General features: G+C 34.9%; 3 protein-coding genes and 1 long non-coding RNA gene across 7 annotated transcripts; 2 read left to right on the forward strand and 2 right to left on the reverse strand.

Annotated features, from left to right (window-relative positions):
- The first annotated feature begins 903 nt into the window (after window positions 1-903).
- Window positions 904-5247, forward strand: LOC133801059 (disease resistance protein RPM1-like). Of its 4 annotated transcripts, XM_062239187.1 has the most exons (3): window positions 904-3791; window positions 4050-4160; window positions 4614-5247. In XM_062239187.1, exon 1 carries the CDS (start codon window positions 1013-1015, stop codon window positions 3281-3283), a length of 2271 nt encoding a protein of 756 aa, XP_062095171.1. In that variant the 5' UTR covers window positions 904-1012; the 3' UTR covers window positions 3284-3791; window positions 4050-4160; window positions 4614-5247. The 4 variants fall into 4 exon arrangements, with proteins under 4 accessions (XP_062095171.1, XP_062095170.1, XP_062095172.1 ...); XM_062239186.1 differs by having other exon boundaries at window positions 4050-5247; XM_062239188.1 differs by lacking the exon at window positions 4050-4160 and having other exon boundaries at window positions 4619-5245.
- An 879-nt stretch (window positions 5248-6126) lies between these two features.
- LOC133801395 (protein DETOXIFICATION 42-like) lies at window positions 6127-6976 on the reverse strand. The gene is made up of 3 exons (XM_062239586.1): window positions 6679-6976; window positions 6465-6586; window positions 6127-6359 (listed from the first exon to the last, which is right to left on the reverse strand). Exons 1-3 carry the CDS (start codon window positions 6759-6761, stop codon window positions 6142-6144), a joined length of 423 nt encoding a protein of 140 aa, XP_062095570.1. The 5' UTR covers window positions 6762-6976; the 3' UTR covers window positions 6127-6141.
- Window positions 6977-9175: 2199 nt separating this feature from the next.
- On the forward strand, window positions 9176-11380 carry LOC133799393 (disease resistance protein RPM1-like). Its single transcript, XM_062237413.1, has 2 exons — window positions 9176-10391; window positions 10545-11380. Exons 1-2 carry the CDS (start codon window positions 9176-9178, stop codon window positions 11378-11380), a joined length of 2052 nt encoding a protein of 683 aa, XP_062093397.1.
- Window positions 11381-13434: 2054 nt separating this feature from the next.
- Window positions 13435-14566, reverse strand: LOC133800905 (uncharacterized). The gene is made up of 2 exons (XR_009876652.1): window positions 14243-14566; window positions 13435-13785 (listed from the first exon to the last, which is right to left on the reverse strand). It is a non-coding gene; the product is annotated as an uncharacterized LOC133800905 (long non-coding RNA).
- Between the last annotated feature and the right edge of the window lie 661 nt (window positions 14567-15227).

A 15227-nucleotide genomic window follows, 5' to 3' on the forward strand; every position in this document is an offset into this window, starting at 1 on the left:
AAGAGAGGGAAAAGGATCTATCAATAATATTTGGGCTCTTACAGCATGAAAAGATTCATTCAAACCAGTGAGAAATTGAAGAACGTGTTCTTGGTTAAGAAAATCAAGAGTATCAGCAGAAGCAGCACAAGTACATGGAAGTCTAGGACGTAAATTAGTAATCTCATCCCATATAGCTTTGAGTTTGGTGAAGTAGGAACTTACAGAGTCATCACCTTGATGAAGGCTGATGAGAGAGGTGATGAAGGCAGCCCCTTTTTGTAGACAGATTCCCACAGATTAATCAAGAGATTTCTTTAGTTCTTTTCCTCTGTTTTGTTCTGTTTTTCTACTCAGTGCTCTTGCACTAATAGCACCTCACAGCTATTCAACATTCACATAAATTAAAATCTACTCATTCATTTCCAATGTAAAAACATATTTAATAAGGCCTATACTTACTTTCATAATAAAACCACAATTTCATCAAAATTCCACGTGATGTGTCTCCCCTCCACTTTTAACTCAGCTTCCTATAACAACACATTAGACGACCAATATTCATAAAGCAAAAAAGGTAAAGTTTCTTTATAATTAAAATAATATAAAATAAACAATTATTCAAAAAGTAATAATAATAATAATAGATTGCCAAGATTTATCTTATAAAAAAAAAAAAAAAAGAAAAGAAAAAAGGAATCCAATGTTTACACCCACTTCATATCCGTTAGATTCAATAAATAAATAAATAAATAAATAAATAATTGAATCCAATGGCTGCGATCCCTTCATAATAGAGAGACCCTTCAGGGAGAAAAGTAGTAGTTCGCTATTTCTCTAACGTGCATGGCACTCAAGTCTATATATTTATATAAATATATTTAAAAAGTGACCGACACTAGAGAATATAGAAAGAGATATATCGGTGGTGTTGGTAGGGAACCTTTCAACAACGACTCCAAGTCTTGCTTTCCTTCTTACTAGAGAATATAGAGTGAGATCACAGAACAGGCGAAGGAGATCGAAGCTAGTCATGGCAGAGAGTGTGGTGAGTTTTCTACTGGAGAAGTTTTCGTCCTTGTTGGAAGATGAGGCCAAGCTCTTGAGCGGGGTTCAAGATGAAGTTGTTTTCGTGAAAAATGAGTTGGATCGCATAAGAGCATTCTTGCGATCTGCTGATGCTAAGGAAGATCACGATGAAGAAATCAAAGTGTGGGTTAAGCAAGTTAGAGAGGTCGCTTACGATGCAGAAGACATCATCGATGATTTCTTGTATACATTTGAGCATACCAAGCGACATGGATTCTATGGTTATTTGTGTAAGATGGCTCGCGGGATCAAGAACTTGAAAGCTCGCCGTCGAATTGCCTCCCAATTGCAGAGTATCAAACGCAGAGTTACTGATATTTCTGAGGGGCGCCAGAGATATGGTTACAAACGGAGTAGTACGGAGATCGGGTCGAGTTCGGGAACTAAACCTTGCTACTATTCTGAGGTTAGAAGCGACGCACGGTTGCTGGAAGAAGCTCAACTAGTGGGCATTGAGTCAGACAAGGAAGGTCTTTTGAGTTTTCTTGTGGAGGATACCCCTCAACTACGAGTGGCTGCAGTGGTCGGAATGGGAGGGCTGGGCAAAACTACTCTGGTGAGTTCAGTTTATAACGATTCACTAGTAAAGAATCATTTTCATCAAATCCAAGCTTGGGTCACTGTTTCACAATCGTTCAAGCTAGATGAAGTTCTGAGACAAATTATCCAGCAATTTTTCAAGGCCACCAATCTGCCTGTTCCTGATGAAGTCGAGAAGTCCACAGACACACACTTCTTAAAGACAACCATTGTTGATTTTCTTAGGGACAAAAAATATTTGGTTGTATTGGATGACATATGGGATGTGAATGCATGGGAAGCAGTCAAAGTTGCATTTCGGAACAACAACAATGGTAGCCGAGTAATGATCACTACTCGAATTGCAGATGTGGCCTCTTCCTCTACCAAAGATGTTGGGGGTCAGATCTTAACCTTAAATCCTTTATCTTCTGAAGATTCTTGGACTCTATTTTGTGCAAAAGCCTTTCAAGGTAATGCGTGTCCTACTCATTTAGAGGAAATTTCAAGAGACATCCTGAAAAGATGTGAGGGATTGCCTCTTGCCATTGTTGCAATAGGAAGCATGTTGGCCACAAAGGACATCAACAGGGTTGATGAATGGGACATTGTTCACCGTTCTCTGCGGGCTGAATTACAAGACAATACAAAACTGAAAGGCATGCAAGCCATACTTTCACTTAGTTTCAATGATTTGCCTTACCACTTGAAGCATTGCTTCATGTATCTAATTTTATTCCCTGAGGGTTACTCGATTAAACGCAATGTCCTGATTCGATTGTGGATTGCTGAAGGTTTCATAGAAGAAATTGAAGGAAGAACATTAGAAGAAGTGGCAAATGGTTGTTTCAACGAGCTTCTTAACAGAAGCTTGGCCCAAGTAAATGATAGATATGATGATGGAAGATTTAAAAGTTGTCGAGTGCACGATATTGTAAGGGAAACTATGCTTCTAAAATCGAAAGATCAAGGCTTTGCAGCAATAACTAATAAAGGGAGCAGTAAAAGGCTTCCAGAAAGAGTTCGACGCCTATCTGTGCATGAAGGAACAAATATAGATGCATCGGGGGACAAACAACTGCGCTCTTTGCTCTTATTCACCGAAGAAAAAGATGTCTGGAATAAATTCATGTCTTCATTTTCTGACCAGAGATCAAGACTTGTCAAGGTGTTGGATTGTACACGTGCACCTGCGACTACATTTCCAGAGAGTATCACAAAGCTATACCACTTGCGATACCTATGTTTAAGAGATACCGCTGTAAGTTCAATTCCACCGTCTATTGCGAATCTTCGACATCTTGAAACGTTAGACCTCAAAAGGACTCTTGTGCGAGAGCTCCCTAGTGAGATTTTACGATTACAGTGTTTGCGACATGTAATAGTTTATGATTATAGAAGTTATCCGACATGGCATGGCTTTAAGGCTTTAAAAGGAATGGAATCCCTTTCTTCCTTGAGAAAACTCATGTGTGTTGAGGCAAAACAGGGTGAAAATGAGCCTATGGTATCCTTAGGAAGGCTAACACAACTGACGAGGTTAGGCATCCTAAAGCTTGGAGCTGAGCATGGAGATGCACTATTCTCTTCAATTCGTGAATTAAAGCTCCTTCGTTCATTAGCTTTGGATTCAAGAACAGAGGATGAAGCCCTTAGTTTCCAATTTAAATCCTTCTCATCTCTTCCATTGCTCTAGAGATTATATATAATAGGTCCTGTGGAGAAGTCACTAGAAGGACTACAAAACCTTAGAAACTTGTCTACATTAGTTCTGAGTGGTAGTAGGTTGCAGGTAGATCCGCTAGAGTCATTACAAGATTTGCCCAATCTAGTATCACTCGAGTTGGATAAAGCTTGTGATGGGGAGTCACTATGTTTTAAAGTTGGGAGTTTCTTAATGCTCAGAGATCTCAATATTTCAAAATTGGAAAACTTAAGAATGGTGACAGTGGAAGACAAAGCATTGTCTCATCTCGAACGTATGAGTTTGGACGATTGTAAATTACTGAAGGAAATACCATCAGGAATTGAACGCCTAAGAAACCTCCAACTACTTCAATTGGTAAATATGGCCGCAGAATTGACCACAACTATATATCGTGGAAGTCAACATGTTAACTACTCAAAAGTAATGCACATTCCACATGTTTTCATCAGCCAATGGAATATTGAAACGGGACGTGATGGTTATTGGCTTTAGAGATGTAAGTTTCATTCTTCTTCTTCTGAAAACTAATGAGCTTTTTTATTTATTTATCTATTTATTTTATTCTTTGGTTTGTAAATTATATTTTTGAAATTCAATCACGAGAAAAATTGTTTATATTGGATTATTATGATTTTTATATTCAACCTTTGAAATTTAATATCACCTCCTATAACATAGATATTCTTGAATCTAAGCTAAAAGAGACATTGAGCTGATCAAAATAAATAACTGAGACCATTTTAATTTTACATAGGTATTGAAGATGTGAGTTCGTAATGAGAAGTGGACTTTTACCTCTCTATAATTGTTGAGTACTTACTAAATGTTTTTGAAGAAGTTAGGTTTGATGTGAAAAAAGTGGAAGGTGAATTTCTTCATAGACCAAAATATGATATAATATCATGGTTGGATTCATTATATTTTGGCTGTTATCTTGTTTTTCAAGGACTTTCCAATTCTATTGTGCTAAGAACAAAGATGACATTCTATTTGACAAAACTAGTTATCTTTTTATTTGATTAATTGGATTCATGTTCTTTTGAGCCTTTGTAGCTCTTGTTCTCAACTTAGTATGAATATTCTTTCATCATTTTCTGTTCATCGTGTGGTGTCATTGTGTTGGCTACTAGTGCCTCTTTCTAAGACTAAAGAAGTATCAATTTTCATAATATTAGTGTCAATTATAAATTCATTCTTCTTTTTTAAAAAAAAAAAAGTAAATGGAGATATTACCAACAAAAATATCGTTTCAGTTTCAAAAGTTCTACTTATGTTCCAAATCTAACTTTTATTGTCTGATTCTCATAATTTGTTACAGTATAGTGAGGCAGCTTTCAAGGTATTTCTCATTAATTGCTTGTGTGCCATCTAGCAACCTCTGTTGGGGCATAATCAAGTTGTTGATTGAGCTTATAATGATTGGGAGGCACAGGTCTTTTGATGATGAGAAAGAAATAGATTAAGAGTTTGACATGTTGTTGAGCGAAGTTCTGTGTTTGGGGTCGATTTTGAGATATCAGAATCTGTCTTTCTTGAGACTTGCCTTAAAATTTTTGATAAAAGCTGTTCAGAATGGTGTTCAAAATGTGATTGGAAGACACTTTTGGTATCTGAAGTTTCTGGAGATAATTCTGCTTAGTTGAGATTCTGTAATGTCAAATGTCATGTGTAGACATTTGTTGTAATAAACTATTTTGAGTTCTGATATTCCTTGAGTTTTATGCTTTGGTTTAGTTTTTAAAGTTACTTGACACTATCTAGATGGATTTTTTAGTTGTTTCATTCTAATTGATTCAATATAGACTACTGCGTTTTTTGTTTTGTTTTATTTTCTGTTCTGTTTTTTCTTTCTTTGGTTTTTGTTAAGGTAAAAAGTTTGACCTTACTAAATATTACATGCAATTCTGGTTTGAGTTGCATATATAATATATATTGATACAAGAGCCCCATTAAAATGCTCTGTCATATTTAAGTAAACAAATTTTTCATTACTTTGGTAAAGTGCTTTTTGATTTTGTTTTTTGATATCTATGCTCTTTTAAGCAAATTTAAATTACATGAACTATATTACATGATAGAATTACTTTATTCAACCAAAAATAAATAATTAAAAAAAGCTTTCAATGATTAGTCAAACTATTTCAGCCTATAGTATTAAGCTTCTTTAGCACCAAAGCAAACAAACTATAATTCAGACTTTTGAAACTTTTATATTGAAAAAAAATATAACATCGATATACATAAGACATACTATCTTTGCTACAACTTGAATAGTGATAGAAAATATTTTACATATTCAAATGTTCACATCTGATTTAACTTTAACTTATAGTATTCTTAGTCATGGTTTACTCTTAAAATGTATTCTGACTTTAGGTGGCTTGATGTTAACATCTCTCGATATCTAAGACCAAAACACCATACATTTCTGTACAAGAGCATGCATGGAATTTTCTAAAATTATTTTTTCAGATAACAAAGGTCCCAGTAGTAGTAGAGAATAACAGAGTTCAAAAATAATAATATTTGTTCTAGATTCTGAGAGCATATAACATTCTCATGCCACAACATAGAATTTTCATATTTCTTTATATTTGTTTGCTGCTTTTTCTTTGTGAAGTAGAGAAGAATCCATGAATTTTCTTATCTGGACTTGGTCCCATAGAGTAGGTGTTCATCACGAATCATGTAAAATTGCTTATGTTCTTATTTTGGTTAATTACTGTTAACTTATCTTGACTAAGTCTTCTTAGATTTGGTAAACACAAAAGTAGCAAATCAAACATTTTCAAGAGAAGTAAGCAAGTATGCAAAATAGTCAAGAATTGCATGCAAGGCACATGGCCCTAAAGAAAGGGCATACTATTTTCTGCTATCAAGTGTTCTTGTTCAAGGTTCTCAGTCTCCTCCTGTGGTTGCGGTTGTGGTTGAGGTTTCACTCTTCCAATGGTGTCTTCTTCAGCAACAAAAGAGGTTGTGACACTGACAAGTGGGAATATCGCAATTCGCGACACTTGATTGAACAAAGCAATAGAAACTCCAACAGCAGCAAGCCCCACTGAACCTGTATGGACCCAAGAAACAATAATTTGTCTCAACAAGCATAGAACTCATCTAACAATGCTACAGAAACATGAAAATCTTATAACAAAAGAGTATAAGGATGAACCGATTTGGCCTATGAATGCTGTGTCCACTAAAGAAGCAATCGGATCAGCTGTCAAAGCCAGTGCAGCTGGTAATGCAATTGAAGCTATTTCCACACCAAGTTTATCTAATTTAAACACAAATCTGCTCATACAAACAGAGATTTTATCATAAGCACTTATATATATATACATCATTAGAGAACAGAAAAAGATCAACTTAATTGAAAATAGTACCTGGCATCCTTGAAGAAAATGCATGTGGGAAGTCTCATGCTCTTATCACATGGATATGATGAGTCCTCTTTTTCAGCCAGCATTTGGTACAGTTTTCAGAAGATTGTCTTCCACAGCTTCTGAAACTGAACTATTAAGCCAATATAAGTACAAGTTTTAATGCTAAGAAAAGACTGATTTCACTAGAATCACTACCCACCAAACTAAGAGTCTGGCTTTGAAATCAACCAACTTTTAAAACTCATTTCTTGCTAAGAGTGATAATATCAGACCATCAAGTATACAAATATATATACACAAATGAAGAAAGAAAGTCTCTGAGATCGTTTCCACTGTCTTTGAAAAAGAAGTTTCCCTTCAAAGAAAAGCTCATCTGCAGTTATCATGGTGGTGTGCCATACTTTGATGATGATGATTATCTGCATTGTTCATATATGGCTTATAAATATAAAAGCTGCTTAGTGGCCAGAGTGGCACATATAATGATACAAGGGCCACCATCAAAATGTTCTGTCATATCAAAAACTTTAGAATCCTTCCATGCACAGTTTACTTCAAGGCTTCTATTTCAGCTTTTTCATTGCTGGCTATCATCGTGTCTTGGACTTTGCCTCAAGTCGTTCAAAGATGTTTCAAGTGAATAGGATTTTCATTTTTTCTCAAATTCTTCCTCAAGCTCTCTAAAATTCACTAGCCCTGCAAAATATTTATGCACTTTTAAGCAAATTAAACTACATGAACCAGTAGCATATATTACAGTCAAGAGCTCATTCACTTAAGCAACACATAACAAATAACACCAGCTGAAGCTAATTTCTGTAGCTTATTATAGAGCTTAATCATTTTAAATTGAGCTAAAGCATAGAGATTTTTTCTGCCATCTTGTGCATGGAAAGATGTTTGCTTTGTCTAATTGCTTTATATATATAAGTTGCCATGCTATGAAGTATGAAAAACCAAACTAACTTGTACTTTGTATGAAGAGCATATTATTTCCAAACATGTTGATACACAATTATATACTCCTGTATCTTTAGTAGATGAATAATTGACTTCTGAAAAGATCGAGAAAATCAAACATATACAACATAATAGTGTATCAAGGCAGTAACAGTCATGGTGAATAAAGTGAATACAGCAGACTGAGTTGATGAAAGTTGATACATTTATTCTACCAACAAAGTAAATATTTCAAGTAAGAGTAAAAAGTAATGAGACAAAGTAAAAGTAAAAATAGTAAGAAAGCAAAATCAGAAAAACCGTGCTGTGTTTTGTTCTCCATAATCAACTTGCTCTCCTTTGAAATAATACAACAGTTCTGTAACCCTGAAATCTAAAAGCTCTATTTTGTATGATAGCTTAACTTATATGTAAAGGACATGACCCAATTGGCAAGATGTTGGCTTTGTCTGATTGCTTAGGCAGCAAGCAAGTGCATACTGCATATTATGGAAAGAAGAGAATCCATGCATGGAATATTTTCAGTGTTTGGTCCCATGAATCAGCGTTAGAAACACCCAACTTAACTAACTTCTCTTTCTATACATATAACTCTGAGCTTTATAACAACTTTGTAAACGAGTCTCTCTCTCGCTACTTAGTTTCTTCTTCCAAACCAAACAGAAGCTTTGGCTCAGACCGTAGATGGTCTAAGCCAAGTGGCAAGAGCATGCAAGTCCCAGGAACCAGTGTCAGAAAGATTTAATAGGACAATTGGTGCTACTAAGTATAGACTCTTTTGATGAAGTAAACTCTTTTGAGTTCTGATATCCCTTTGAGTTTTATAGACTCTTTTGATGAATCTTGTTGTTGTTTCATTCTAATTGATGAAAAAAAAAAACTACTAGATTTCTTGTTTTCTTTTCTGTTGGGCTTATTCTTTCTTTGGTTTTTGTAAGGTAAAATATTTGAGTTGCATACATAGTATATATTGATACAAGAGTCTCATCTCAAAAAAAATTTGTCATATTTTACTTAAACAAAGTTAACCTTGCTTGGCATAACAGAATTACCTAACTTAACTACCTTCTCTTACAATATATATAAGTGACTTTCAATCAAAGAGTAAGATCAAGAAACTTTTCTAACATGATTGAATCAGCAACCAACCATCACTATAATAAAGTCTATAATAAAGTGATCTTAATTTATAATAAAGCTATATAGATCTTTCTCTAGTTAAATAAATTATATCTTCAAATATAATACTCCAACTCCACTAGGACGAGAATATTTTTTATTTATAAAATGGAGTTGGTAATGGTCATGCAATTTACAGTTGACTTACACAATAATACACACCATTATTATATATATATATATATATTATCTCATACAAACCACTAGACAATGAAAAAAACAAGAAGAACCAACGTCGTCTCTCGTAGACTCAAAAGTCTTTGTTTGTTTATGCCTATAGAAAGATCAGAGAACAGGCAAGGAGATTGAGGTTCCAAAGTAAAAAGCAAAACAACCGATTAATAGATCGAAACTAGTCATGTCAGAGAGTGTGGTGAGATTTCTACTGCAGAAGTTTTCGTCCTTGTTGGAAGATGAGGCCAAGCTCTTGAGCGGGGTCCGAGATGAAGTTGTTTTCGTGAAAAATGAGTTGGATCGCATAAGAGCATTCTTGCGATCTGCTGATGCCAAGGAAGATCAAGATGAAGAAATCAAAGTGTGGGTTAAGCAAGTTAGAGAGGTCGCTTACGATGCAGAAGACATCATCGATGATTTCTTGTATAGATTTGAGCATACCAAGCGACATGGATTCTATGGTTATTTGTCTAAGATGGCTCGCGGAATCAAGAACTTGAAAGCTCGCCGTCGAATTGCCTCCCAATTGAAGCTTATCAAACTCAGAGTTACTGATATTTCTGAGGGGCGCCAGAGATATGATTACAATCTGAGTAGTACGGAGATCGGGTCGAGTTCGGGAACTAAACCTTGCTACTATTTTGAGATTAGAAGCGACGCACGGTTGCTGGAAGAAGCTCAACTAGTGGGCATTGAACCAAAGAAGCAAGGTCTTTTGAGTTTTCTTATGGAGGACACCTCTCAACTACAAGTGGCTGCAGTGCATGGAATGGGAGGGCTGGGCAAAACCACTCTGTTGAGTTCAGTTTATAATGATTCACGAGTAGAGAATCATTTTCATCAAATCCAAGCTTGGGTCACTGTTTCACAATCGTTCAAGCTAGATGAAGTTCTGAGACAAATTATCCAGCAATTTTTCAAAGCTATGAAGCTGCCACTTCCTGACGAAGTTGAGAAGTCCACGGACCCCCACTTCCTAAAGACAACCATTGTTGATTTTCTTAGTGACAAAAAATATTTGGTTGTATTGGATGACATATGGGATGTGGATGCATGGGAAGCAGTGAAAGTTGCATTTCGGAACAACAACAATGGTAGCCGAGTAATGATCACTACTCGAATTGCAGATGTGGCCTCTTCCTCTACCAAAGATGTTGGGGGTCAGATCTTAACCTTAAATCCTTTATCTTCTGAAGATTCTTGGACTCTATTTCGTGCAAAAGCCTTTCAAGGTAATGCGTGTTCTACTCATTTGGAGGAAATTTCAAGAGACATCCTCAAAAGATGTGAGGGATTGCCTTTTGCCATTGTTGCAATAGGAAGCATGTTGGCCACAAAGGACATCAACAGGGTAGATCAATGGGAGATTGTTCACCGTTCTCTGCTGGCTGAATTACAAGGCAATACAAAACTAAAAGGCATGCAAACCATACTTTCACTTAGTTTCAATGATTTGCCTTACCACTTGAAGCATTGCTTCATGTATCTAAGTTTATTCCCCGAGGATTACTCAATTAAACCCAATGTTCTTATTCGATTGTGAATTGCTGAAGGTTTCATAGAAGAAATTGAAGGAAGAGCATTAGAAGAAGTGGCAAATGGTTGTTTCAACGAACTTCTTAACAGAAGCTTGGTCCAAGTGAATGAAAGATATAATGATAGAAGAATCAGAAGTTGTCGAGTGCACGATATTTTAAGGGAAACTATGCTTCTAAAATCAAAAGATCAAGGCTTTGCAGCAATTACTAATAAAGAGAGCAATAAAAGGCTTCCAGAAAGAGTTCGACGCCTATCTGTGCATGAAGGAACAAATATAGATGCATCTGGGGACAATCAACTATCTCAACTGCGCTCTTTGCTCTTATTCACCAAAGAAAAAGATGTCAGGAATAATTTCATGTCTTCTTTTTCTGAGCAAGGGTCAAGACTTGTCAAGGTGTTGGATTGTAGATGTGCACCTACGACTACATTTCCAGAGAGTATCACAAAGCTATACCATTTGCGATACCTATGTTTAAGAGATACCGATGTAAGTTCAATTCCACCCTCTATTGCGAATCTTCGACATCTTGAAACGTTAGACCTCAAAATGACTCTTGTGCGAGAGCTACCTAGTGAGATTTTACGATTACAGTGTTTGCGACATGTAATAGTTTATGATTATAGAAGTTTTCCGACATTGCATGGCTTTAAGGCTTTAAAAGGAATGGAATCCCTTTCTTCCTTGAGAAAACTCTGTAATGTTGAGGCAAAACAGGGTGAAACTGAGCCTATGGTATCCGTAGGAAGGCTAACACAACTGACGAGGTTAGGCATCCTACAGCTTGGAGCTGAGCATGGAGGTGCACTATTCTCTTCAATTCGTGAATTAAAGCTCCTTCGTTCATGAACTTTGGTTTCAAGAACAGAGGATGAAGCCCTTAGTTTCCAATTTAAATCCTTCTCATTCTTCCATTGCTCTAGAGATTATATATAATAGGTCCTGTGGAGAAGTCACTAGAAGGACTACAAAACCTTACAACTTGTCTAAATTAGTTCTGCGTGGTAGTAGGTTGCAGGTAGATCCGCTAGAGTCATTACAAGATTTGCCCAATCTAGTATCACTCGATTTGCATGAAGCTTGTGATGGGGAGTCACTATGTTTTAAAGCTGGGACTTTCTTAATACTCAGAGATCTCCGTATTTCAAGATTGGACAACTTAAGAAGGGTGACAGTGGAAGACAAAGCATTGTCTCATCTCGAACTTATGATTTTGAAGGATTGCAAATTACTGAAGGAAATACCATCAGGAATTGAACGCCTAAGAAACCTCCAACAACTTGACTTGGTAAATATGGCTGCAGAATTGACAACAACTGTATATCGTGGAAGTCAACATGATAACTACTCAAAAGTAATGCACATTCCAGATGTTTTCATCGGCCAGTGGAGTCGTGAAAGCGGAACTGTTGGTGATTGGCTTTAGAGAGGTAAGTTTCATTCTTCATCATCTGAAAACTAATGAGCTTTTTTATTTAATTATTTATTTATTTTATTCTCTGGTTTGTAAATTATATTTTGAAATTCAATCACGAGAAAAATTATTTATATTGGATTATTATGAGGTTGATCTGCTCATATATGGGATTCTCTTTCATCTCCAATTACTGCTGGCTTGTTTGATCAACTTCAGTATGAACCATTTAAACTAATAAAGCCTGGAAGGAATATAGACGACAATTGAATATGATTTATATATCATAATAATTTGATTCCAGAAATACAATTGCAACCTCGAATTAGAATTTGTCAAACATTATAATGCACAACAGATTTTTGCATAATCCTGGGTCTTAAAAGAAAATAATTCTTAGCCCAAGAAATAAAAGTTGCTATGGCCTTGCCAAGGGCAGAGCAAGCTTTCATAATACAAGATGAAATATTTCAAAGATGCTATAACATAAGGCATCAATAGCAAAAGAAGCTGCAATGGCTTCAAAAACGGCAGAATCAGAACATGAGATTTTTTTGGCTGCCATAATCGTCCCATTGTTGCTTCTTGTAGAAAAAGATGAGTAGACAATACAGAGCTTGATTTTTTTACCAAAGCATGCACTTGACTACTTGAGTATCTCATTTTCAATTTTGATTAATCTTCTAATTGTTTCATTCAATTGTGTCACTGAGACACTCTTTTCAGTTCAACACTCCTTGACAGCTTCTGCTTCTTGTCCATCCAAGACAGATTCGTTTGTTTAGATGCCAATCTAATATACAAGGACAAAAAGAATAAAATCCTATTCCTAGAGCAGTTTAATTTCACAAATGTTTCATAATATAAAGTTGAACATCCAAGCAAAGCAAAGCAAGGCTAGAGATATAGATTTACTTCATCTTATGAGCTCTAAAAATAAGAGTTATATGCTCCATAAACCAAATATATTACATAAGCAGGAGCAGCTAGAGAAAAATAAAGACCTATTATATTTGAACTGGAATAATGAAAAATAAACATGTTACATAGCCAGTTTAGTATCTATTTTGCACAATACTATACAGATAAAGAAACAACATCTGTTTAAAGCACTTAGCTTCATTCAAAGATAAAGGAACATTACGTGTTTTTAAGACAAGATTTTCTTTTGAAAAAGTTTAACTTTGTGGCTAGTTTGCTAATTAATAGACGCTGATCAACTCTAATATTAATATTTACTTGAGAATTCTACTGCAAAAATATGGGCTTATAGTACCGATATGAAGCAAGAAAATAGATGACATTCTTGTGGTTCAGTGAGAAAAAGGAACCATCTTTAAGCCTGCGTTTGGTAAGGAGGAAAGAGCGAAGAAAGAAAAATTTGGAGAGAAAAGTGAAAAGAAAGAAAAAAAAAAAAGCACTAACAAACACTTTCCTTCTGCTCTGCCAGACAGTAAATTGAGATGAATTTTTAAAAACATTCATATGGTGAGCCAAGCTTGAAAAGTATGTATTTCAAGTTACCATTTATCCTTGCATTTTAACAAATGATAAAAGTAACATTCCATAATTGTACAAGAATAGAGTAAACGTAATACTAGAATCTACTCATACCTACTGTTCAATACAAAATACAACATGAAATGACCATGCTTTTTAAGGTAGGGAAAACATAACAATTTTTTTATATGTTGAAGTATGAACTCATGTTTTCATAGAAACATACCATCATATCATATGCAGCCACATATTTCAGTGGTTTTCCAGCTTTCTCACTTTCAAATCCAGATTCCTTGTCACTGTTAGAACTTCTTTGGCTTCGGTTGCAATATCTTTTGACCTTAGATGCCAAAATCTAGATCAGTTAAGAGTGGACTTGTTTAGTACCTTAGAAAAGAAAATGTATCTAAAAGTGGAAATTTGCAGCAAACTAATAAAGTATTCAAGAGGACAGAAGGAAAAGGAAGCTAATGGTCAAAGCTATTAATCTATAAATCATTTAAAACCCAATGTATGATTACAAAGCATGACAAGATATTCAGCAATAACTTTTTAGCCAATGAAAAGCTGTCACTAGAAAATACAACAAATCAAATGACATACAGAAAATGAGCAAGGCACTACCACACTAGGGAAAAGTTCTCAAACACAAACATATTTAAACAGTTGGATGGTTAATAATGATACAAGTATATATAGACATATATAAATAAATATAAGACTAACTATTATGAAATGAATATCGGACTTGTAATTATGAACTGGAATATAAATCATCAAGAAGAATAATTATGTACCTTGACGATTCATTCCCTTCCCAACAAGCATAATTGCATTGGCATTTGTATCAATGTCAACATATCTGCATGTTCTTAGGTTTTCTTCATAGATTTTATTAAAGCTTCACTTCTGAAGCAAATACAATCAATCTGACAACATACTATTTTATTAATACAAAACAAATAAATATCTCTAATCAGATCATTGCAACATCCAACATCACTCCTGTTGACTGATAAATCTTGTAAACAAACCAAAAGGTGTAATGATAAATTAAGGTAGAAAAGAAGAAAATGTACCTTTAGATCATTGGGGCATCTAATTGATACGTTTATAATCCACCACCATAAGGTATTATATTTATGCATGTTGTGGTCACAGCCTTGGAAGACCCCACGTTTATTATGGAAAAAAACTAATAGTAAAGTATTTTATTGTTGATTATTATAGTTATAGTGGGGAGCATTAGACAAAATTGGCTCAAATGGAAGATTACATTTCATTTAATCATTATATCTAAACGCACAATTGGCTCTTTTAATGAAGGGACGGAAAGAATTAGTCAAAAAAAAAAAAAAAAACATGCCTAACTTTATTCTACGTATTTCTGGCTGTGGCTAATTCTTTCTCCTTTTCTTCTTAATTTTTGGCTTGACAGCCATTACCTTTGACAAGTCCCTTATTTTGTCTTATTTTTTACATTTAAAAAATATTAAAATAATTATATTTTTTCTATTACGACAGTACTCTTTAATTATATTTTTATTCTTATAATTTGTTACTGAACAGTGAGGCTGCTTCAAAGACATTCCTCATAAATTCCTTGTAACAATTGGGAGGCACAAACCTTTTGATGCTGAGTATACTATTATATACTCCTGTTAATAGTATCTTTAGTAGATGAATAATTGACTTCTGAAAAGACCAAGAAAATCAAACATTTCAAGGCAGTAACAGTCATGGTCAATAAACAAACAAAGATAAAATTTTGCATCATAAACT

The sequence above is a fragment of the Humulus lupulus genome, chromosome 9 (assembly GCF_963169125.1).
Source record: "Humulus lupulus chromosome 9, drHumLupu1.1, whole genome shotgun sequence".
Lineage (NCBI taxonomy): Eukaryota > Viridiplantae > Streptophyta > Magnoliopsida > Rosales > Cannabaceae > Humulus > Humulus lupulus.